The 25,460-nt window shown below is 34.3% G+C and overlaps 1 protein-coding gene across 1 annotated transcript; it reads right to left on the reverse strand.

Annotated features, from left to right (window-relative positions):
- Positions 1-5,345: 5,345 nt before the first annotated feature.
- On the reverse strand, positions 5,346-25,320 carry LOC109180014. Its single transcript, XM_019329500.1, has 4 exons — positions 25,317-25,320; positions 10,612-10,814; positions 10,303-10,513; positions 5,346-10,111 (listed from the first exon to the last, which is right to left on the reverse strand). The coding sequence occupies exons 2-4, from the start codon at positions 10,777-10,779 to the stop codon at positions 5,346-5,348; spliced, it is 5,145 nt and encodes a 1,714-aa protein (XP_019185045.1). The 5' UTR covers positions 10,780-10,814; positions 25,317-25,320.
- Positions 25,321-25,460: the final 140 nt, after the last annotated feature.

Here is a 25,460-nt window from a genome sequence, read left to right on the forward strand (position 1 = left end):
TCACCCCCACTGAAGAAGATTTCTGGGTCCGCCACTGATGGTAGGTACCACACAATGCAACGAAATATCATGCACAAACCCGACTACATTACTAATGCAGTCTATAGTGGGCATTTCAAATTTGAACCAATCATGTGGCGAACAAGCAAATACGATCCAAATAACAAAAAACGATGCACAACTATATATATATATATATATATATATATATATATATATATATATATATATATATATATATATATATATATATATATATATATACTAGTTTTTTACGCGCATTACACGATTGGAATAATGCCTAATGTTTTTCTTAAATAAGTATTTTAAAGTATATCAAGACAAGATTATATTAGAATTGTTCATGCATAGATAATTGAATGTTGAATTTGTGTATTTAAATTGGTAATTCTAAGTTTACAAATGCAAGATAATATAGTCAAGATTGATTATAATTGTGAATAAAATAATTGTATGAGTATGATTGAAACCAAATACGGGACATAAGGGAGATCAAATAAAAATTAAAGCATAAAATATTAAATATATACTAATATTGTTTGAGGAGATTCTGGCAGTAGGATTTGTGGTTAGAGTTATATTAAGACTTTAATATTAGAATTAGATTAATGTTGTAGTTATAATTCTATATTAGACTTTAATATTAGAATTAGACTAATGGTGAATTAACCGTACTTAATGAAAAAGTTAACGGATCAGATAATCATATAATTAAGGATAAATTAGGAAATCTCAAGGAAAAATTAAAATCTAAACAATATGAACTATTCATTTGATTTAATAATTTGACCGTCATTTTTTCTACCCAATGTTTATAATTAAATAAATATTTAAAAGTATATCAATGCAATATTATATATGAGAAGTTCAACATAAGTAATTTAATGTCTAATTTGTTTATTTAAATATGTAATTCATAGTATATGAATACAATGTAATATAGAAGATTCATTATAATTGTTACTAAACCTTTTTTAAATAGTAACTAAGTATTTTTGTTGCAAAGGGTTATAATAATTTAATGAATGCACATATATACAAGATCTGAATCAATGATACCAGTCCTATAGGTGTTTTGCTCAGTGTTCATTTAGTTTAACCATTATTGCTGAATAAATTATTATGGATACAGAAATTCCTTTTTTTTTTTTTGAATGCTACTAGCTCTATTAGATTGCAGTATCTGTTCATATACTTTCTCAACCTACTGAAACACAAAGAGCTAATAATACCTCCACTGAGGCTCGAACTCACAACCTTCCAAATGGAAGTCCAACCCGGGTACCATTGGACCACATAGTCCTGGTTAATTTAAGGAATTTAGATGTAGTAAAAATTTAAATTTTTTAATTATAATTTAACCCAAAGATATTGGATGATTGGTAAATATGATGTTATCCAAAAATCAAAATGCTAAAGAAAGTGTTTTGGTTATACAACAGTTTGAAGCAAGAATTTGTTCCAAACCACTGAAAATACAAACATTGCAATTTACAATATTTTCACTTAGCGTTTTTTAGAATGATTTCCCCAAAATACATCTATATTTTAAAAAGAAATTATTATTAGTATTATTATTATATGTATACCCTTAGGTCATTTTAAATGTTAATTTAAACAACAAATTTTTTTTAAATATCTTTTTTACCAACCGTTGATATAATTCGCCACTAACGCTAACCATTGTCAAACAAGGATATTGCGAGATAGTTTCTTACTTCAATTTGTTGTGTGATTTGAATACTCTCTTTGTCAACAAAGATCTCAAGTACTTAATATATATATATATATATATATATATATATATATATATATATATATATATATATATATATATATTTTGTGTAAACCACATTGTGATCCGGGTCTTTCTATGTTTTATATATATATATATATATATATATATATATATATATATATATATATATATATATATATATATATTTGTGTAAACCACATTGTGATCCGGGTCTTTCTATGTCCGTTTAACGGTCCAGGTCCACCAGGTTCGCTCTGAGAGGCACAGAAGCTGGCCCAAAGGGAATCATCACTTGTGGAAATTGAACTCGGTTTATCCCAAAATTCTTCCCCACAAAGAGAGCTCATTTGCCACTTGAGCTACCCTGTTGGGTTCATCAAGTAGTTAATATGATTCGGTTTATTAATTTAATTTTTTTAATTTTTTTTCGTGGTATTAATAAAATACTTGGTAAATAAATATATAACATTATTTTGTATTATAACTTTGATATATAATTAAAAAATAGTGCACAAAAAATATAATAGACAATGTAGTGAATATAATCAATTGATGAATTTGAATGTAAAGAATTTTTACATTGGAGAAAAATAAAGACAATATAACTAATAAATTATTTCTCTTAATTAATTTATTGATAATGAATAATTTTTTTTAATAAAGACATTGTAGGGACAATGTAGCGAATATAATCAATTAATGAATTTGAACTTTGAATGTAAAGAATTTTTATATTGGAGAAAAATAAAGACAATATAACTAATGAAATTATTTCTCTTATTTAATTTATTGATAATGAATAATTTTTTTTTTATTAAAGGCAATGTAGACACATAATTCTAAATTAAAGAAATGCATGTGTATTATATTTTGTTATAGCTACTAAATTATTATTTAATTTAATTAGAGTAAAATAGAGTACTAACTACTAATTATGTCAACTTTGATTGGGATGGGGTTTGAATCTAAGACCTTTCTTATTGAAATCAATGAGTATGTTAACGGTGAACTAACAAAAATTAACAGAAAAGATAATATTTAACGGAAAAGTTAACGGATAATCATATTCATTAAGGATAAATTAGGAAATCTCAAGAAAAAATTAAAATCTAATCAATCTGAGCCATTCATTTGATTAAAAAATTTGACCGTCATTTTTTCTATCCATTATAGGCCTAACTCTCTTGGGCTCTTATTAGTATATATATATATATATATATATATATATATATATATATATATATATATATATATATATATAGAATATACCGTATGAGTTATGTCTATATAGAAATTGTTAATGATATTCAGCAAGATTTGGATAACAATAATGTATTGGTAAAATCATTTCGCATGGCAAGAGATGAACTAGAAAAGTAGTATATAAAGAAGTATTCAATAATGTCTAATAAATTTCAAATGGTTGACTACCTTTTTTTTTTTTTTTTTTTTTTTTTTTTTTGATATTATACTATATATTATAATATGTATACATATTGCCGTGCACCGCACGGGTGCAACTACTAGTATTAGCTTAAATGGCCTAAGAATGGTACACAAAGGATTGTTTATAGCTTAAACTCACCCTTAATGGATCTTGAAAATGTGTGTTTTTGACACTTATCAGGTAGCTCTCTATGCTGATTCTTGGGCACAAAGTTTTCCTATACATGTACTCCACTTTTCCTTTTACTCCATGAATGTGGTATGCTTGATTAAGAAAAAGTGGTGAAAGTGGATACAGAAAAGGATCTAGTGATAATGACCAGGAAACTGGACGTGAAGGCGATGGTGGAGGATTTCAAGAAGCATCTGGGGGGAAAATGTTGCAGACATACCATTGCTGTGAATGAATGAGGAAGAAATATAGGTGAAAAGACAACTTTGTCCACAGACTTAACGCCCCTTTGACAGCAAACCTAACTGAGGACCACGGGTGATAATTTTTTTAAACTAGTAGGACGTCTAGTGGTTATTTTAAAGTCGGAGGAGCACACCTCGTAATATCATAATACTCGGAGGACCATTGGAGGTATTAACTCATACGAGAAATGACCGGTTTGCCCTCACATTTAACGGCCATTTGACAACAATCCTAACGGAGGACTATGGGTGGTTATTTTTTAAAACTTGGAGGACCTCCCGTGATCATTTTAAACTCGGAGGACCACACCTGGTAATACCCTAATACTCGAAGGACCATTGGAGGTATTAACTCACACACACACATATATATATATATATATATATATATATAGTAGAACTCTTTATACTTCAAGTAAATTTTCAATTGATTAAAGAAGTGTTTGAAAAATGACTTATCAATCAAAATTTGGTTCGAGAAGTAGAGTTGCCAAAATTATTTCAGAATTTTAATTATTGTATTCCTTCTCCCTTCCATTCTTTTCGTTCGGCCATCCATTTGGGAGAAGAATATAACGAAACAGCGTCTTCCCACACGGCATTACAATTTACTTTTTCAAATTTTAGGTCTCCAAACTAACAATCAGCTCTATAATATAAAAATAAAATTAATTAACTGTTACAAACTCATTACTAACATTTAAACATAATACTAAAAAATGTTTGATGAGACATCTGATTAAAAAATAATAAGTTTAGGTATTATTTAGGCTAGATTAACAAAATAAGTTCAGTAATACAATCATTTTGACTATAAAAGTTGGTTTACTTGTGATGCTATTGAGAAATATAGATTACTCATTAGGACTATGTAATGGTACAAAGTTAATTGTTACAAGATTGGCGAATCATGTTTTGAAAGCTCAAATTATGTGTGAAACGAAAGCAAAAACAAAGGTGTTATATTCTCTCATAGTTTGTTTATTATGTTCAAATGGTCTTTGCTATTTTAGGCAAGCAAAGCTGTAGTTGTAAGCTTTCATGAGACCTTAAGAGTATAACTCCTCTCATCAGATATCGGAATAAGCATCATAACCCCGGGGCTAACTGAATCAGAAATGATCAAGGGAAAATTTCTGGGGAAATCAGGAGAAATGGAAGTTGATCAACAAATGAGAGATGTAAGCTAAGCTATAACTCTTTCCCTTTAGTTTAGCTTGATTACAACATGTTTCATTATGAGTATAAATATGTGATTATTGGACAGATGCCGGTAAATGCCAAGTCTCATACCACATCATGTGATCAGAGGATTATTCGGGGAGGCCGGTAAATGGGCAGTCTAACACTCTAGCTCTAAAAAATGTGTGGTGCAGTGATATAAGAAAAAAGAGTTGTGTCTTTGCTATTAATTATAGTTTTTTGTGTACTGGTAAACGTTTGATGTTGATCTTTTTTCATAAAATGTGTTTGCCACAAGGTTGAATTGAGTGTGGTGCCAATAGAACCAGTAGAGAAGTCTGCAAAGGCAATCGTTAACATACAAGTACAAGACAACATATATTAAGGATTTAAAACGATAGTACAATGATAACATCATATTGTCACGGACCACAAAAACTGCCCAATACATCATAACGTAGTTTAAAAAACAAAACAAAAGACATTAACGATAACATCATATTCCTTAAAAACCAACAATCTACTGAGCAGGAAAAACAGAAGACAAAAACAGTTCATCTTCCTTAAAAACCTGAAGGTTGTGTAGCTTCATCAGGAAGCTGATAGCTACTTTATCAAACTTGACGATGCACCCCAACCTGATGAGTTCACCAAGCTCACGCACCGCATCTTCTTTCTCCCATAATATCCCCTTGGAAACTTCTTCTGAGTAATAACTAGCAAATTCCAGGACACTTTTGTAACCATCCCATTTTTCAGTCTCTGCAATGAAGAACTTGGACCTCTCTCTCTCCCACACCATCATTCTCCTTGCCTTAGCAAATACAGTTTTTCCAGACGAGAGTGATAGCCTATAGTCCACAGCAATGGGTTCTTTCAGCTTCAGAAAGCTGGTGTTCAAGAGCCGCCACACCGACTCATGCCTCTTCTCCGCTTCCATCTCCAGAGAAGGCTGAGCTAGGAAACCAAGAATGAGAGTGAACATGGTTTTCCCAATGAAGATCATATCCGGATTGGCCACTTCCAGCCCCGCACAGTCGATTGAAGAAAGTCCCATATTCTCGGCACATTCTGACAAAGCCCCAACGCCAATTTCTGTGTAGATATTGAGAAGCTTGGTTCTGGGCAGGGATGGAGGGCTTGGCTGGGGGTACCAAACAAACAGAGGATCCACACAGCTTTGTTCAAAAAGTTCCTTCTTGAAGAGATCGTCGGCTATAAAAACGTCGTGTTTGTCCACCAACAATATCCCATCCTGGCCTGAACAAACAGGAAGTTTGGATAGATTCTCTGCAACAAGTTTCTGTGTCTTTGAGCTCCAATGGTTCACTATGAACTCCCAAAAGGCACAGCACTCAGAAGTCAGTAATCTCCTCTCTGCACACTCCCATTCCTTCCAAAGCTTCAAGTAGTGTTCCAGACAAGGATTGCTATTAACTCCCAATTTGCTGAAGAAAACCACCAATTCCTTGCTGTAATACTTGTCTAACACAAACAAGTGTGAACCAAAAAGATTGGTTTTATCATGGAGAACACAATCCTTAGGACTCAGCCACATTCCACTATTCTTCCCATTGGGAATCCATATCTTTACACATACATCACTGCTAGTAACCCAACCGTGATCGTTCAAGTAAGTATATATCCGATTGATTGTGGCGTGATCAGAGTGGACATCAAGGTAATCAGCAACCAAGGAGCATCCATTTTTCGCCTCAACCACTACCCCCAAAGCCTCTAGTTCTTTCGTGTATGACAGAAAATCTGGGCCACCATAAAACTTGTCATCTATGAAGGGTCCATCTTCTTGCTTCAGCCTACCATTCCAACTAGAACCAAATAGCAAACACTGTTTTGGAGATCGATAACCTGCTCGAGTCTTGATCCACTTATGATCGAGTTTCTCCAAGACAACGGAGATCAGATCGTTGTCAACATCCTCTTGTAAATTCCTTAAGCACAGCAGAAGTGAACACGCAACAGAAGGCGAAATTTTACCAGGATTCTTGGGCATTCGGAGCCCTGCAGGAACAAACTTTGAGCCTTTTTTGAAAGTGGTAGTGACTCCTATACTACAAAGCTCCGCTTTGTACTCAAGAATGCCCTGATCATAATAAGCGTCATCCAGAAATGGTAACAGACAGACAGAAGAAATGGCTTCCCAATCTTTACCAAACAAGATGCACTCTTTGGGTGTACAGGCACTACCAATTCTGGTTCTAAGCCACTTCACCTCTTGAATAACTTTCCCTATATCTTCATCTGACTTTAGTAAATTCAAGCAGTTTGCATTCTTTAACTTCCTGTAGCATTCCAGGAGAGAAAGTGCATTGCTCTTACTCAATGCGCATTTGGATGTCTGCTGTCTAAAAACTTGAGCAAATGACTTACTAACATCCTCAAAACTAACCACCACACCCAACATTTGAAGCTCATTCTTGATCAAACTGATTTTACTCCCATAGAACTTCTCGTCAATACAAGGAAAGTCATCATCGAAAACCTGAAGAAGGCTAGCCCAGGTTGGATCTGGTAGGAAACATTCAGCAGGAGATCTGTATCCATTGCTCACAGTCTTTAAGCATCTGTTGCCCGCGAGGGCTATGCATAGACTATCAGAAGATCCTAAATTTAGGTGATGAATACAGTTTAGTGCCAGGAGAGCTGCTTCAGCACTTAGTGAAGCCAAGTTGGCTGAAGGTTTCAAGTTGGAAACTACTAGCTGGAAATTTTGATCGAAACCATAGGTTAGACCAAGAAGCTCGAGTTCTTCCTTGTAAGCAAGAATCTCATGACCATAATGATTTTGATCAAGAAATGGAATGTTGCTGATCTGCGATGCTGCAGGCCATTCCTTATCAAGAAACACAGATTGGCCTGGGGTCTTGTTGCCTTGAGTTGTCTGGACCCAACTCTCATCTTTGATACTGTTGATGAAGTTATCAGGAGGGAGAAGTCTAGCCCTCAAATACCTAAGGAAATTCAGCATCGAAATGACATCGCCTTTTGTCAATGTAGAAGAAGCATACAGAGACATAAAGTGCTTCGCAATAAATTCACTGGCTTCCTTTAACTCAAACATAACACCAGCAGTTCTCAGAGCTTCTTTATACTCCCCAGAAATCTCATCACCATAAAACTCCTGATCAACTAATGGAATACCAACAGGCAAAGATCTATTCTGCAAATGGTCTCCCCAGGACTCGGAAGGTAAGAAGGATTGTGATGGGGGCCTGTAGCCAGGACTACCACATACATGGACTCTAAGCCAGCTTCCTTCCCTTATGCATTTCAAGAATCTCTCTGGGATCTCTTTCTTTTTCATTTTACCAATCCAATCTAAAAGAAGGAATGCATTATCCCTGGTTAGTGGGGAAGCCATACTGGATAGTGAAACATCTGGAGGAGGCAAATTGGGAATATCCAAAACACCAGCAGAAGTCATAAGAAATTGAAGGAGCTCATCTTTCTTGGTAGACACATCAGCATATGTTTGAGCATGCAAATATTCTCCTCCTAGCTCAACGTAATCCTCTTTTTCCCATGGATTTGATGAACCAAGAAGCTGCACCCATTTACTTCCATTTGCAGGTACAACAACGTGTTTCCTTTTAGTGTTCACACGCCCAGAGTCATCAACAAGCGGCATGTCAACACCAAGCGAAGCAATTTGTGTTGCAGACAAATACTTGTGGGTGAACGAGTGATACAGGAAATGAGCATATGCAAGGACAAGCTTCTGGTCATGAATCAGTGAGTCCCGGATCATAACTGCATAGTTTTGCACATCTACAGACTTCACACTCGACTTACTGCAAAGCCATTTGAACACTTTCTTCCACTTAGAAGGGCTACTGTGAAGTGTTTTCTGGGTTGATTCAGAAATGAAATATCCGCCAACGCAACGAAATTCTCTATTCCAACTTGTCAGCCATGATACTTCATCTGAGTAAGTGCACAGAAACAACGTTTTTGTAGAAGCAGAATTAACGCTACTCAATGCTACATGCAGGTTACTGTCAATGAACTTCAACAATGGTACTTTCACCATACTCGTCTTTGAAAATGACCCCCAGTTGACAGCAACAAATAACAGAAGTTCCAGGTATAGATCCTCTGAGACACCCAAGACAAGATTAGAACTCTGAATGCTCCTCGAATACCACTCGTATTGTACACACTTTACATTCAAAAACTTCAAAATGTCATTGTACTTATCCTGATCAAATGCATGGTTCAGAATATATTTCCCATGGGAAGATATATCGAGGAAACTGACCCCTTGCTTCCTTGCCTTATCCACCAACGTCCAAAATGCAGGCTTTAGCCTTCCAACTTGATTTGGTTTTCGGAAAAACTTCTCTGTTGTATATGATTGACACGGCATAATTTCCTCCTTGAGAAGTTTCTGTCTGATTGAGTCTTTGATGGAGTTAAGACTGGGATATGGAGGACCTTTAAGTGGCAGAAAGTTAAACATATGAACCAGAGTAGAGGTGGGAGCATCTTGGTTAGCCTTTACTAAGGAGGTGAATGCTGCTAAGAAGGCCACAGAAACACATTCCAGAATTCCCTTATTCCATTTGTTATCCAAAAGAATGGCCTCCCTGGACGATGATAGCAAGAAGTCTGCCTGAATAATGAAGGGGAAGTTGGTGACCATTTCTGTAGGAAGAAAAGCATAAATCCCAGGAGAGATATTTCCACGTTTGAGGCGTTCCCCATAAGGAAACGCAAGGGTGATCACCCACTCATCAACCTCCATTCTCCTACCAACTCTGCATTCTTGCTTAACTGGGAATCTTTGCCTCCACATATGGTAACTGCATTCTCCATTGCTCCCAGCTGAAGCCTTTTCGTCAGCAGAAAGAACCAACAGGAAAGACTCAGCATCAATGTTTTTCTTCCTCACAAGATCTCTCCCGCTTGAAATGGAAACCGCGCTAACAGTATTGAGCTTTGGATCCTGGTTTTCTTCCCTGACCGAAATCTCTCTTATCTTTGAAAGAAACAAGAGAAGCTCAGGATGAACGCTTGAAAGCTGCTGCTTCACCTGCGCCACCTTGTCAGACTTGAGCGGCAAAACCATAGTTGTGGGAGGTCGTTTCGTTGAAGAACCATAGATTTGGTTTATCCGTGCAAGAATAGGGTTTCCATCAACCCATTCTGGAACAATAAACCCAATACCGCAGTGCTCGCACGGTTCCTCGCTAAATCGAATCTGGTAACCATTGCTGAAAATGTATGGTCGAGCAGTGATCAGAAACACGCTCTTGAACCCAATCCCTGAAACACGTACACAAGATCAGAGAACTCTATCCCATATTATATTAATCTTAGTTATGGTTACCAAGTTAACGAATGAATAGATAATCTTGGTTATATTTATCTTGGTTGGTCTCATAGAAAAACGTTGTTATTCTTATAAATGAATGAATAGATAATGATAAGGGCGGCCGGGAAGACAAAAACAAAACCTTTCTCGCCAATATAACCACTCTTGCGTTTGCCTTTCTTAGTAGAACGGCCGACCCTACAAACGGATTCAACGTTGTTGCTGGAAAAGCCTTTCTCGTTGTTGAATATCAAGAGGGTCGCCTTTGCTCCCGTCTCCGTTAAGTCTTTTGACGTGATCACGAATTCCAGACTGGGTTTCACTCCCTCCTCGTACTCATTATCTTCGGCATTCTGCACACCACACCATCCATCACTTACGTCTTAAGAAATGGACTAGCTACAAACTGAACTGAAGAACAAAAAGGACATTTTAATATATATGTATGTACCTGGATGAGTTCCATGAGAAAGTGGACATCCTTTGAGTAGAGCTCGGCGGAGAGGTTTTTAACGGCCTGATGGAGGTCCTCTCTGAGAGAGTTTGGGTCTCCTCCGATTGAAAATTTTCTTCTGCGGATATCCTCAATGTGATCCTTCGGACTCATAATCATCGCCATACTGCAAAAAGGATGATCAACCGGAGTAGCTAAAGCTTAGTTGGTGAAGGGCTGATGTAGTGTGAGAGAAGCTTGGGATAGATGGATGGATGGAAAGACATCAATCACATTATATCGGAAGACAGACAGCAAGGCGGTATCAAGAAGAAAAATGGTCACATGCATGAAGTCCAAGAGACATGGAGTTTGGTGGCTAGGAAAATTGAATTAACTTTAAATATTATTAGTATTTTCAATTCTCATTATGTTTATTTTATAGTTCCCATCATGTTTTTAATATTTGTAATTTTTCAATTTTTCTTAATGGTCTATTTAAACAGACTTTTGTATTGAGAAGTTAATTGAAAGTCTTTGAATTTGAGTTATATTCACTACTACAGAAAACATTTTAATGTCACCATTTTAATGTCGGATTTTAAAAAATCCGACGTTAAATATTTAAAATTATTTTTTATTTTTTTAAAAATACATATGACGTCGATTATAACAAATAACTGACATCATATATAATCGAATTTTTTTTTTTAAAAAAAGAAAGAAAGTAAAATAGTTACGATCGGCCGACGTCGTAATCTAATTAAAAAAAATTGAAATTTAAATAACATACGACGTCGGCTAACTAATTAGCGACGTCGTATGACATTTAAATAAAAAAAAATAGGAATTAAAATAAGATACGGTGTCGGCTATTTAATTAGCCGACGCCTTATTCTATTTAAATAAAAAAAAAGTATTATAATACATACGGTGTCGGCTAAGTTAGCCGACGCCGTATACTTAATATAAAAAAAATAATTAATTTACGGCGTCGGCTATTTAAAAAGTCAACGCCGTATATACTTAATATAAAAAAAATAATTAATTTACGGCGTCGGCTATTTAAAAAGCCGACGCCGTATGTTCGCTTAATTAATTTACCCTAGCTAACTGGCCTGATTCGAAGCGCAATTCAAACAAATAAAAAAATTCGCCATATTCATCTTCATCTTCACCACACCACCGTTCGCCTCCACACCACATCTTCATCGCCTCCTCTGTTCGCCTCCTCACCGCTACACCGCGTCACCGCCTTCGCCTCACCACGAACGTCGTTTTGTTGATCAGATCAGACGCCGTTCGCCTCACCGTTTCCGCCGCTGCTCTCCTACGCCGCCGTCGCCGCCCTGCTCTCCGACGCGGCTCGTGTCTCGCCGCCACAGCTCGGACAGACGCCGCTGACTGGTACGTAATATATATATATATATATATATATATATATATATATATATATATATATATATATATATTATTTAATTAGTTTTTTTATACATTTTAAATTTTATAAAATATTGTTTATTTTGTTTTATGAAATATTGTGAAATATTGTTTATATAGTTTTAATTTTTAGAAATTGTTATCTATAAATGAGATGTAGAGAGTAGTAGTTTAATTATTTAACAAATTATATTCTACCAAAAATAATTGAAAAATGTCTGAATTGCACATATTTTATATATTTAATGATTTAATTATATAAATTTTATGTTTAATGACTCAATTATATAAAAATGATAAGTTTGATGACTTATTTTACTTTTTTTTTTTAATTTAAAATGACAAAATTTACTGGATAGAGCTGAAATTAATGAGAACACATATCATATCTATGCCTAAAAGCTCAATTTATTTATAGTGAAATGACTATGACAAGAGGGAATCTACCTATAAAATAAAATATTGATCCTAATAAAACAATAAAATAAAGCTTGATTCATGATGAGACAAAGTTATTGTAGGCTCACTTTTAGGCTGTGTGTGATTAATGTTACTGTTGAAAAAGGAAATGATTATTTTCTGACATTTTTTTCAAAATCTTTTAGCATTCCTTGATAAAATCATTAGTTAATTGAGTCCCAGCAACTATTAGAATCAAGGGCTAAATCAAGAAAAATCATTAGTCAATAACTAAGTTAGATATTAACCACTATAATTGATGATTAATTCGGATAAAATTACTATAATCAAATACTAAATTAGTTATTAATAAAAAAAAATTACCAAGCTATGTTTGCAGAAGACTTAATTAGATAAAATCATAGAAGTCGATAATTCAATTAAACACAAAAAAAAAACATTTAAAACTAAATTAAATGAAACTATTATAGTCAATAATAACTAAATACTCACAACATAACGAACTATTAACTTCTAACTAATAAAAATTAAAGTTTTAATTTTTAGAAATTGTTTATATAGTTTTAATTTTTAGAAATTGTTAGGAATATATATTTTAGGAATATTATGAAATATTGTTTATATAGTTTTAATTTTTAAAAATTGTTATCTATAAATGAGATGTAGAGAGTAGTAGTTTAATTATTTAGGTGAAGTTTTGTTAAAATAGTGTTAACAAATGTTTAACTAGGGTTATTATTATTTTAGATTGGCTTGTGATGGATAAAAGTTGAATGAAAGCTAATCGACTTAGTCAGGAATATGAAGATGGAGTTAGAAATTTTTTACAGTTTGCAAAGAATAACCTCCTGAATAGTAATAAGAGGTTCTTCTGTCCTTTTACGAAATGTTGTAATCAGAAAAGGTTAGGTGAAGATGACATATATGATGATCTAATCGTTAATGGGATTAATCCATATTATACACAATGGATTTGGCACGGTGAAAGCGATGTGGCTACAACATCTAACATGTATGTTGACAATGAAGATGATGAGTCCGAAGATCGGTTGGATGAAATGTTTCGCGATGTTGGAGAAGAGTTTACCAATCGGTCAAATGAGTTGGATGAATTATTGAATGATTCAAAACAACCTTTATGGCCAGGGTGTAGTAAATATACCCGATTATCTGCTGTATTAAAATTATTCAACTTGAAAGCTGGGAATGGGTGGAGCGACAAGAGCTTTACTGCGTTACTTAAAATAGTCAATGATATGCTTCCAGATGGTAATGAACTTCCCAAGAGTACATATGATGCCAAAAAGATGTTGTGTCCCATGGGTATGGGATACAAAAAGATACACACTTGCCCTAACGATTGCATATTGTTTAGGAATGATTACAAAGACTTGCATGCATGTCCAATATGCGGGGCATCTCGTTATAAAACAAGAGAGAGTGGTAAAGTACGTTTGAAAAGTCTACCAGCTAAAGTTTTGTGGTATCTCCCAATTCTTCCAAGATTTAAACGCATGTTTGCAAATCCAAGCGATGCGAAGAACTTAACATGGCATGCAGATGAAAGAATTTCCGATGGCAAGCTTCGACACCCGGCTGATTCTTCTCAATGGATAACATTTGATAATGCATTTCCTGAATTTGGCCACGAGTCGAGAAATCTTAGACTTGGACTTTATACTGATGGTATTAACCCCCACGGGAACCTAAGTAGCAAGCATAGCTCGTGGCCAGTTATGTTGATAATTTATAATCTACCCTCGTGATTGTGTATGAAGCGCAAATACATATTATTATGCTTGATGATTTCTGGGCCAAAACAACCAGGTAATGATATAGATGTTTTTTTGGCGCCTTTGATTGATGACTTGAAGCAATTATGGGATGAAGGTGTGTTAGTGTTTGACGCATACCGGAAGGAGACTTTTAAGTTGCATGCAATGCTTTTTTGCACAATCAATGACTTTCCAGCTTATGGAAACTTGTCTGGATATAGTGTCAAAGGTTATAAGGCATGCCCCATATGTGAAGATAATACCTGTTATCATCAACTTGTTCATGGTAGAAAGACTGTATACATGGGGCATTGGAGATTTCTTGATAAATTTCATCCTTATTGAAAATTAAAAAAGGCATTCAATGGGGTACAAGACTATACAAATGTTCCACAACCATTGACTGGGAATCAAGTTTATGAACGAGTTGAATGCATCAATGTTACTTTTGGTAAGACTCAAAAGCTTCAATCTCAAAGAGGTAAGAGGTCAAAAGAGATACCTACAAATGAGAAGAGTCCGTAGAAAAAGAAATCTATGTTCTTTGATCTTGGGAAGACACTAGACGTGAGACATAGTATTGATGTGATGCATGTGGAGAAAAATGTTTGTGATAGTCTTGTTGGAACTCTTTTAGACATAAAACTAAAAGGTAAGACTAAAGATGGACTCAATGCTAGATTGGATTTGGTTGAAATGTGTATACAAGCTACATTAGCTCCACGTTGCGGGGATAAGAGAATATATTTGCCTCCGGCTGCTCATACTTTATCAAGAAAGGAGAAAATAATTTTTTGTGAGTGTTTACGTGGAGTAAAGGTACCACAATGGTATTCATCAAATATCAGTAGACTTGTTAATATGCAAGATTTAAAGTTGGTGGGGTTGAAGTCTCATGATTGTCATGTCTTAATGCAACAACTATTGCCAGTGGCTGTTAGAGGCATATTGCCTAAAAAGTTGAGATATACCATCATAAGACTTTGTTTCTTTTTCAATGCAATATGTGGGAAAGTTGTTGATCCAGACAAATTAGATGAATTGCAAAATGACATTATTGTTACACTGTGTCAGCTAGAGATGCACTTTCCACCTTCATTTTTTTATATCATGGTTCATTTGCTTGTGCATTTGGTGAGAGAGATCAAACATTGTGGTCCAGCTGGTATGTACACCTTTATTGCTTGGCCAAAGAAGCTGGTAGAGTTATGTACTGAAGCTGATGCGGTATGTACACTGAAAATATTTCTATTTTAAAATAGTAAGTAATTTACTTTTTAAAATAATAATTCTTACTTGTATTATAATTCAGTCAAAAGAAAAGACCAAATTGACTTTTCAATCGGGTGTGTAATCCGTACATCAACAATTAACAATAGCTGATCCAGATTCTTTGATTGATGGATGCAAAAAGGCATTCTCAATAGCTCGCCGTTTTGAACACCGTCTTGTGGTCCATGTGGCTCGTGGTATTATGGGCAACATTGACTATGACTTGCACCTTGCAAGTGATGAGATAATGCGTTTCTTAAAAATGGAGACCATCGATGTTTCTCTAGTTCAGTTCTTTATGAGGTAATAAGTTCTTTAGTATTATTTATTCATAATAGTTTTATATTTATATAGTTGGTAATCTATATATAATTGGTTGTGTTTGTGAATAGGGGTATTTACATTAGTTTTGAGTTGGCATCAAAAAAACACGTATGACTTCCTAGATCCATATTGAATTCAACCACAAATGAATAATACATAGGACAGAAAATCGTATATAAATGTCACCATGCAGTCTGGGAAGAAATTTGTATACTTAGCCCCATATGTTCTCAAGTAAGTATTAATTACGTTTTAAATAAAAATACTTATATATAATATATTTTTATTATATATTATATTCACTTAAAACTAATAAATATTTATTTGTAGTGAGCATTGGATGTTGATGGCAATTTGTCCTGGACTAAATGAAATTTTTTGGTTTGATTCACTTGGTCATGGGCCGCGTGAAGACATTAAACATATAATGGAAACGTATGTAATTTATATAATTAATTAATAGTTATCATTAAACTAGTGATGCCAAGTATTTATATATATTTTATGTCTTATATTAATAGGTGTATGACTGCAACAAACATGATGAGTGGAAAGAAACAAAATCGTTCACCAAAATGGACTATATGTTCGGTAAGTACTTCATTCACTTTGTAAAGCATGCAAACTTATTGTTTTTTATTAATTTATTTTAATTTTATTGTAATTCAAATGTAGTGTGCTATACAAAAAGGAACCACCGAATGTGGTTATTATGTGATGAAGTTCATGTTGGAAATTGTTTCCAACAACCTAAGCAAAGGAATGGATAAGGCAAGTAATTTCATAATATATCTTTTTTCTTCAAATGTTTAAAAATACTTGCTTATTTATTAATTTTATTTCTTTTGAACTTTGTAGGCTTTGGAAAGACAAGGAAGATTGCCCTACAACAAACAAGAGATTGATGGAGTTAGAGACAAATGGTCTAAGTTTCTTATTGATGAATGGGTTAATAAAACGCTTCTTAGTTGATACTTTACGTTTAAAATTAGTTTATATTTATTGGCTCAATGTTTAGTAGTTTTGTTGAATTGTGTTACTTATATTAGTTTTATGTTTAGTAGCTTGAATTAGCTTAATGAATTGTGTTTTTTATATTAGTTTCATGTTTAATAGTTTGTGAATTAGTTTAATGAATTAGTTGATGTTGAATGTTAAATTGCTAGTTGCGCAAGATCTGAAAATTGATACAGGTTGAGGTAGAAACCATAAAACAAATATAATATAAAAATAATAATAACATATGACGTCGGCTAGTTTTTAAAAATTTAATTAATTAACATACGACGTCGGCTTTTACCGACGTCATATGTTAATTATTTTTTTAAAAAAATAATAAATACTATACAAAGTCGACGTTGTATGTTAATTATTTTTTTTTAAAAAAAAAAATACTATACGACGTCGGCTTTTACCTAAAAGCCGACGTTGTATGTTAATTATTTTTTTAAAAAAAAATAAATACTATATGACGTCGGCTTTTACCTAAAAGCCGACGCCGTATGTTAATTATTTTTTTTTTAAAATAAATACTATACGACGTCGGCTTCACCCTAAAAGCCGACGTCGTATGTTAATTAATTTAATTTAAAAAAACATATGACGTCGGTTTTTTAACCGACGTCGTATCATTTACTTACTACGTCTCTAAAGTCGACGTCGAAAGATAACCGACGTTAAATGAGATATTTTAACCGACGTTAAAACTGTTTTCTGTAGTAGTGATTGTTTGTGTTCTTCGTGTTCTCCTTGTCCTACATCAGTTGGTATTCAGAGCCTCAAGTTCCTAAGCAACAACCGAGATAGCGGCATAGCCCTCTCCACTTGTCATGACCCAAGATGGCACAAGGCGGTATCAACAACAAGGGTAACAACCCATTTAACGGCGGTGACCGTGGATTGGATGCCTTTTGGACAGATTTTCTAATGAAGAAGAAAATGTAAATCGTGAGCTACTCAATATACGCAATCTTGATATTAGTCTTCGTATAAATGGTAATGGAGCTCCTCAAGCTACTAACCATGAACAAGACCCACTTGTAAATCATGGAAACTGATTTCCTGTTCGGCAATGTCGGCAGGCAGATCCATCACTTCAAAATAATAATAGTGATTATTCTGAGAATGAAACCCAATATCAAAATTTTCCCTTGCAAAGACAGTGCCATCCAAAGCATAATCTACCAACCTTTAATGGATATTTAGATTCGGAGACTTTCTTGGATTGGTGTTCAGAAGTTGATAACTACCTAGGCATGTTTGAAGTTCCTGAAAATAAGCAAGCAAAATTGATTGCCAGTATACTACGTGGAAGAGCTCTGGCATGGTGGAAGACTATTCAAAACAACAGAACAAGACAAGGTAAACACTTAGTGAAAACATGGAGGAAAATGAGAAAACTTCTGATGGAACAGTTTTTGCCCAAGAATTACCAGGTACATTTCTTTCAAAAATATCATCGTAATGTTAGTAGATATGCAGATGGCATGTTATGGATGAGACCATGTGAAATTCCAGCATGCTACAAACAACTCCAAGAAACTCCCAAGCAACAAACTGCCATCTAGGTTCAAGAACAACTAATAATGTCAATAGCTCCATTGTGGACACAAGGTAAATATTTTAATGTGAACTTTCAAGCTGAAAATCTGTTGACTGAAGTTACTCCAAATAAACACTCCCTTCTTCCTACAAGAACACTTGTTGAGATTAAAAGCCAACCTACACATGGAATCAAGGCTATTCACTTTCATAAATCTCAACCTCCACCACTCACACAAGAGGCCGAGACTAAGAGATGTTTGAAGAGAAAAGAACCTGACTACTATTCGGATGAAGGTTGGGCTCGAAGGTTTATTAATCCTAGTGATGAAAATATCCAGGAGGGAGAAAATGATTGTGAAGACGAAATAGAGATTTCCAAAGAAAATGATGAGCATGCATTTTGTCAAATTTATGAAGTCACTAAGAAGTTAGTGATCATAGACGATTTTACTGCTTATCAGAAACAACCTACGCATGCTATTAACTTTATCTCGCTGTTGCAGAAGTATTATGGAGGTGTAAAATCTGAAAGGTGTGTTCTTGAAGCTCAGGATGAAGCTATGGCTAAATTTGATGCTACCAATGCAAGGTATAAAGCCCAGGCTAACAAAAGGCAGCGTAAGAAAATATTTAGAATGGATGAGAAGGTTATGGTTTTTATCCATAAGGATCATGTGTTCACGAAAACATTTCACAAATTGAGTTTGAGGAGATATGGGTACTATAAGGTTCGAAAAAAAAAGTTGAAGGCCCTCATAAGGACTTTATATTACTCCGAGGAGGTAACATTACATTTTGAGGACTCGAGGCGAGTCCTTCGCAATCAAGGGAGAATGATGCAGAACAAGAATTGAGAAAACAATATAACAATGGTGATTAGTGCATTTATGTCCATATTTTTACCCCTTGTATAGACATATTTTGAGTGATAAACATTTTGATTTTATGCAAAGAAGTGCTTTAATTCCCTTGTTTATATCTTTTGATGCATAAATTGTAGAGTTGAAGGCAATTGTGTACTTTTGAGACATTTTGGATGAATTGGGAGTTAATAAGAGCCAAATGTGAAGCTATGGAGATGGATGAAACACTTCCAAATGAGTCTAGCAGGTTGGTGCTTTTAATGCTCTTAGTCATTTGGGCAAACCAAAGCAAAAGAGAAGCAAAAGATCATGGAATTGAGATTCCCGACCTGCACGTCGACACTTTAGTGATTGGATCATATCTCGGCCTAGGAATGTCCAAATGAAGTGATTCTTGTGTCATTGGAAAAAGACTCAATGAGCTACAATTCTTATAAAGTATCAAAGCCTAAAATGAAAGCTAAAGGGGTCAAAATCATCCTTGAAGTTGAAGTCTCAAACTTACAGTCCAAAACATACTGATCACTGTTTGGTACTATGAACATATCTGGAGCTAGGGATGTCCAAACGAGCCGATTCAAGTGGCGTTGAATCGGAATTTCAACGAGCTACAACTTTCATGAAAACCACAAAGGCTAATTTAGATATATAGGCATTCAAAATCAGCAAATAAAGTATCAGGATTACCAGTCACGCGAGCCGTCACGCAGTAGGGCGGCGTGAATGGGAAATAAAGGGATTTTGGGCGAGATTTTTAGCCCTTAAATAGAGTTCTTGGGCAGAATTTTGGGGGCAATTTCATTCTTCCATTTTCATCTTGCAACTTTCTCACTCAAGGGTTTTTAGATTAGAATTCTCTCTACCTCCTCTCTAGAAATTAGATTCCTCTTCACCTCCTTTCATTTCCATAGCTTAGATTAGTATAATATTTCATCTCTAATTCATCTATGAAGCTTGTAATCATGCATTGGAGTGGGATTGAACCACAATTTCTTCATCTTCAATAGAGAAGTTTCTTACTCTTCTTTTAAGTGTTTGTGCAATGTTTATGATATTTTCTTGTGCTTTCTTGTTATTTATGCTTATGAAGTGTGAGTAGCCCGTTTTCGGGCTTGGATTAGGAAGTTATTGCCAACCTAGATGCTAAATAGGTGATTATTGCATAAGGGGGAAGAACCCTAACCTAGGTTTCATTTGTTTGTGAAGGATTTATGTTGAATCTTGTTAATATTTGATACGTAACTCTTATTATAACTTGCTTTTGGATAGTTTTTCTCCACAACGAAAGTTGGGTGAAGAACTTAAGTCTCTCATTTCTCAAACCATTTTCTTTCTATGAAAATAGGGAAGAATTGGGGGCCTAAATGCTTATGTGCTTTAAGAGCTAGGAATTGATACACCACGAGAGTGGGGCAATCCTTGCTCTAATCCTTTTCATTTAGCTCATGAAAGTGGTTTTAAGCTAGGATTTCTATGTGCATTTCCTTTATGTTCCTTTGGTTAATGTTCTCCCCTAATCCCTAAGTTGTTAAAGCATCTAGAAGGCAACATCCCCTAATTTGAGCCCATTTTTTATTATTGTGTTTACTCGTGTTTAAATTGCATTTTCTTAACTAGACTTTTAGCCTTTAATTGGTGACATTTACTCAACCTTGTTTATGAATTTGCTTGGATTCTTGTGGGTTCCAATGCTTTGGTGTCTAGAACTTTAGTTGTCACTCAAGTACGTGTTATAGTCCCAATCCCACCCGTATACTCACTATATCTTTCCCGTACATCAACTTTTTCACATGCATAAGTCTAAGGGACATGGAGTTTGGTGGCTACTTTTTATGGAAAAATTGAATTAGCTTTAAATATTATTAGTATTTCCAAGGGAAAATGGCACTTTTTCCCCCTGAGTTATATACTTATAGTACTTTTTCCCCCTCAATTATTTAAGTTCCCATGCATTATGTTTATTTTATAGTTCCCATGCATGTTTTTAATATTTGCAACTCTTCAATTTTTCTTAATTGTCTATTTAAACTGACTTTTGTATTGAGAAGTTTAAATTGGAATACAATAGAAAGTCTTTGAGTTTGAGTTATATTATTTGTGTGCTTCCTGTTCTCCTTGTCCTACATCATATTTCCATAAAGGTTGAATCCCCAACACGAAGGGTCCTCCACACCCCAGCTCGATAGAGCAGACCTTTACTTACTGTGCACAAGGAGTCCCCTCACTTTAAGAGATTGCTCATACACACTGTCATGTGAGACTCGATGCCTGATCATTCTTCTTAAGGCCAACTGAGTTGCTCATGCGGACGTACGTCTATCTATCTTAAATGCATGTAATGCAACATTATATTATTCGATATGATGTTTTCTTGGAAAATGAATGATACTCGTAATATTAATTAGTCAATAGGCTATCCTTACCCCTGCAAATCTCTTCCACTTTTAAAAATGTATCCCGCCAAACACATTGTATTCAGATGGCATGTGCTTCATTTGGTTGAGAAAGTATGTTTGAACAGATACTATAATGTAATAGAGTCAGTAGCATTCAAAAAAAAGTGTCTCACTTCCACATCATCACATTTTCAAATCATTTACTATTCACACTACATCCTTGCAAATCCAATCAACTTTCAAAAACGACCCCAGTTTCACATCACTTTAAAAAATTAATATCTTTTTCTCAATAAATATTATTTTCTCTTCAACATTATTAATTTATATCAATATATAAATTATATTTAAATATTAAAAATAACAAAAATAAAAATCTAAAAACAATTTTTTTATTTAAATTACTTTAAATATTAAAAATAGCAATACTAAACATCTAAAACGTAATTTAAAAAAAAAATAATTTAAGAAATTATTCGTAGTATGTATAGTATTAGTATATAATCGAATGCAAATTATACCACGATTTGAATTGTAAAACTAAACCTCAAATGAACCTTACAAATTCGAAGTAATTGGAATCATTAAAATTAATCAAGTACAAATTTGAAGACATTGAAATCATTAAAATTAAACAAATTACAAATACGAAGACACTGAAATCATTAAAAATTAAGAAATTACAACTAACCGATTATATTGAAAGCAAATACATTTATTCATTTATTTTGTCTCCACCAAACCGATTTCATATCTCCTCGATCAAGTCTTCTTGTAGTTGATGGTTTGTTGGCCTATTGCGAATCCTTGCATGATTTCGAATACAATGTAAGGTGCGTGATTTTTGTGCTTAAGATGCATGGTTTGTGTGCTTTAAGGTGCGTGATTTTTGTGCTTAATGTGAGTAGTTGTTAAAATTTAAGGTGCGTTGTTTTCCTTCGTAAGATGCGTGATTTGTATGCTTAAGGTTCCACCGGAGAAACTCCAATCCATGGAATTGATTCACAAAATACTGAACCTGCTTGCTTCTATCATCACACTAAATGCCCTCATCTTCTTCTCACCGCCCTATCTCATTTTCAATATTCTACGCTTTGTCTTGCGTTCTGTTTTCCAGAAAAAAGGTCACCGGAAAAGTCATTGTCATCGCCGGAGCGTCGTCTGACATCCGCAAGGTGGGAACTACTGAAATACTTTAGTTTCTCATGTATTTCTTTACATTATTATATTGAGGAATTAAAAATTTCTTTTTCTATTTCAACTATATATGCTTTTCATGATGGATTGATGGTTAGCTAAGGTTTATTCATTTATTGTGACTGAATAAAATGTAATATACTGTACTGTCGAATTAAAATATATATGAATGCTTTTTGGGTGACATATGGAAGCATTTAGCGTACAAATATGCATGCAAGGAGAGGAGCATACTTATTTCTAGGGGCAAGAAGGGAGAAGAGTGTTGAAGGTTGCAGAAAGGGCGAATAGGCTTGGCTCTCCCCATGTTCTTGTGTGAAAAGCACGAAAACTAACCCGTTTCATTAGATGTAATTTCATTGTAATTGTATTGCAATTTGTTTCTTTCCTCAATTACAATGTTTTGTGGCAATTTATATCTTACACCACGATGCGTGTTGCATTGTGCGCCCAGATGCACAACGACGTCGTTTCAATTTTTTTTTTTTTTTTTTTTTTTTTTTGAAATTTCCCATCCAGTGTTTGGCAGTTAATTTGTCTTTAAAAAAACCTATGTTCAAAAATGTACATAATTGTATACATGAATGTACATAATTGTATAACAAAATATACATACTGTTTTTTAAATATAATACACATAATCTAACATAATACATAATAAACATAAACTTTTAACCTAATACACATCAACTCTTAACATAATACACAAAAATTTCCTGATTCGGATGTACATAATTGTATAAAAAAAAGTGTACATAATTGTATAAAAAATATACATAATTGTATGAACAAATATACATAATTGTATGAACAAATATACATAATCACAGCAACTTCCTACCGCGCCTCCCAAAACGACGTTGTTTTGGGAGGCGCGCGGCGCACAGTGCTACACGCGCCGTGGTGTAGGGTATAACGATTGATGTTTTGTTGGAGGGAATTGCAATTCCCTCCATTCACTGAATTGTAATTTATGACACCCCCTAAGAATTCTAATTCAATGGTGGAATGGGAGAAATATATTGCTGTGAAGACAATTTTACCCCTGTCATTGTTCTCATCTACTCCCTCATTTATTATTACATAATGGCGTTTAAGTCATTGTATCACTTATTTCCTTTCAATTCCCTATAATCTGCATACCAAATACTATAATTTGAATTCATACTTTATTCCCACCTTATTCTTTTCCCACCAAATTACAATTCATTTCCCCCTTAATTCATTCCTTCCAACCAAACACACTGTAATAATCCTACGACAAAGGATTATTATTTTCTGAGAAAATTGGAAATTTATGGAAAGAAAATAATCACAGGGACGAAGGGATTTTAAGGGTAGGTTGTAAGTACGAGTCGAGTTGCACTCTCTCGTTAAAACCTTATTTGCCGTCTCCCAAGGGTGCTAGGAGCGTTACGGTCAGGTTTCCCAAGATAAAACGTACTACGATTCCGAGTTTGAGCACTCAAACTATGGAATCCGGCGAACTAGAACTTCGGGAGAGTTTCGAGAGAGAAAACATAATGATTTGTTGTGTATCAAAATTTGTTGCTCTACCATCAACTTATATATATATATATATATATATATATATATATATATATATATATATATATATATATATAGGTACTGAGGATTAAATAACACTTAGTTCAGGGCAGTAAAATTGATATTAAATCAGCTTTGTAACACCTATAACAGCATGCCAGTACCTGAGAATTAATTCGAAATTTTAAAATTAAAAAAATATGAAATTAATTCCGTAACATACATTTGAATTAATCCTCCAAACGGAGCAGGCCAGTACCTGAGAATTAATTCGAAATTCTAAAATTGGAATATGGAATTAATTCCGTAACATACATTTCTGGCTTTAAATTTTGCATGTGTTTGATTTTTTCAACTTTTATTTTCTTAGCGGAAGCCTAAAGGCTAAGTCTACCCCAAGTGGTTAGGGGATTGTTGGACAGGACACTTGAAGATCAAGTTCAGTACACGTTTTTCAAAAATGTGGTGCTGACTACAACGCAAGTATAAGAAAATATAATTGTTTCTTTGTTGGTAGTTATAATTTTTGACGTAGTGAGAATTGATTATATAGCAAGTTATGTCTTCACTACTAGCCAGGGACGGATCTATAATGGGGCAGTTGTCCCCTTCCGAAGTATATATATAGTAAATGTTTAGATAAAAGTAAGAAATATAGATCTAATATAGAAGTAAAGGCAGGCAGGATGCTTGTAATTGCATCATCTGGTACTCGGCTAAACGCTCCAAGGCTGAGCTTCTATAATGTATGTTAACTCTTCCATCTCTCTCATATATTCTTCCCATTAATCTGCATATATATTCTCTCATGGTTTGTTTATTATGTTCAAATGGTCTTTGCTATTTTAGGCAAGCAAAGCTGCAGTTGTAAGCTTTTATGAGACCTTAAGAGTAGAACTCCTCCAATCAGATATCGGAATAACCATTGTAACCCCGGGGCTAACTGAATCAGAAATGACCAAGAGATTTTTTCTATAAAATGTGTTTGCTACAAGGTTGAATTGAGTGTGATGCCAATAGAACCAGCAGAGAAGTCTGCAAAGGCAATTGTTAACAGTGTATGAGAATGACATTCTACAACCTATTTC

Source organism: Ipomoea nil, unplaced genomic scaffold (assembly GCF_001879475.1).
Source record: "Ipomoea nil cultivar Tokyo-kokei standard unplaced genomic scaffold, Asagao_1.1 scaffold0987, whole genome shotgun sequence".
Lineage (NCBI taxonomy): Eukaryota > Viridiplantae > Streptophyta > Magnoliopsida > Solanales > Convolvulaceae > Ipomoea > Ipomoea nil.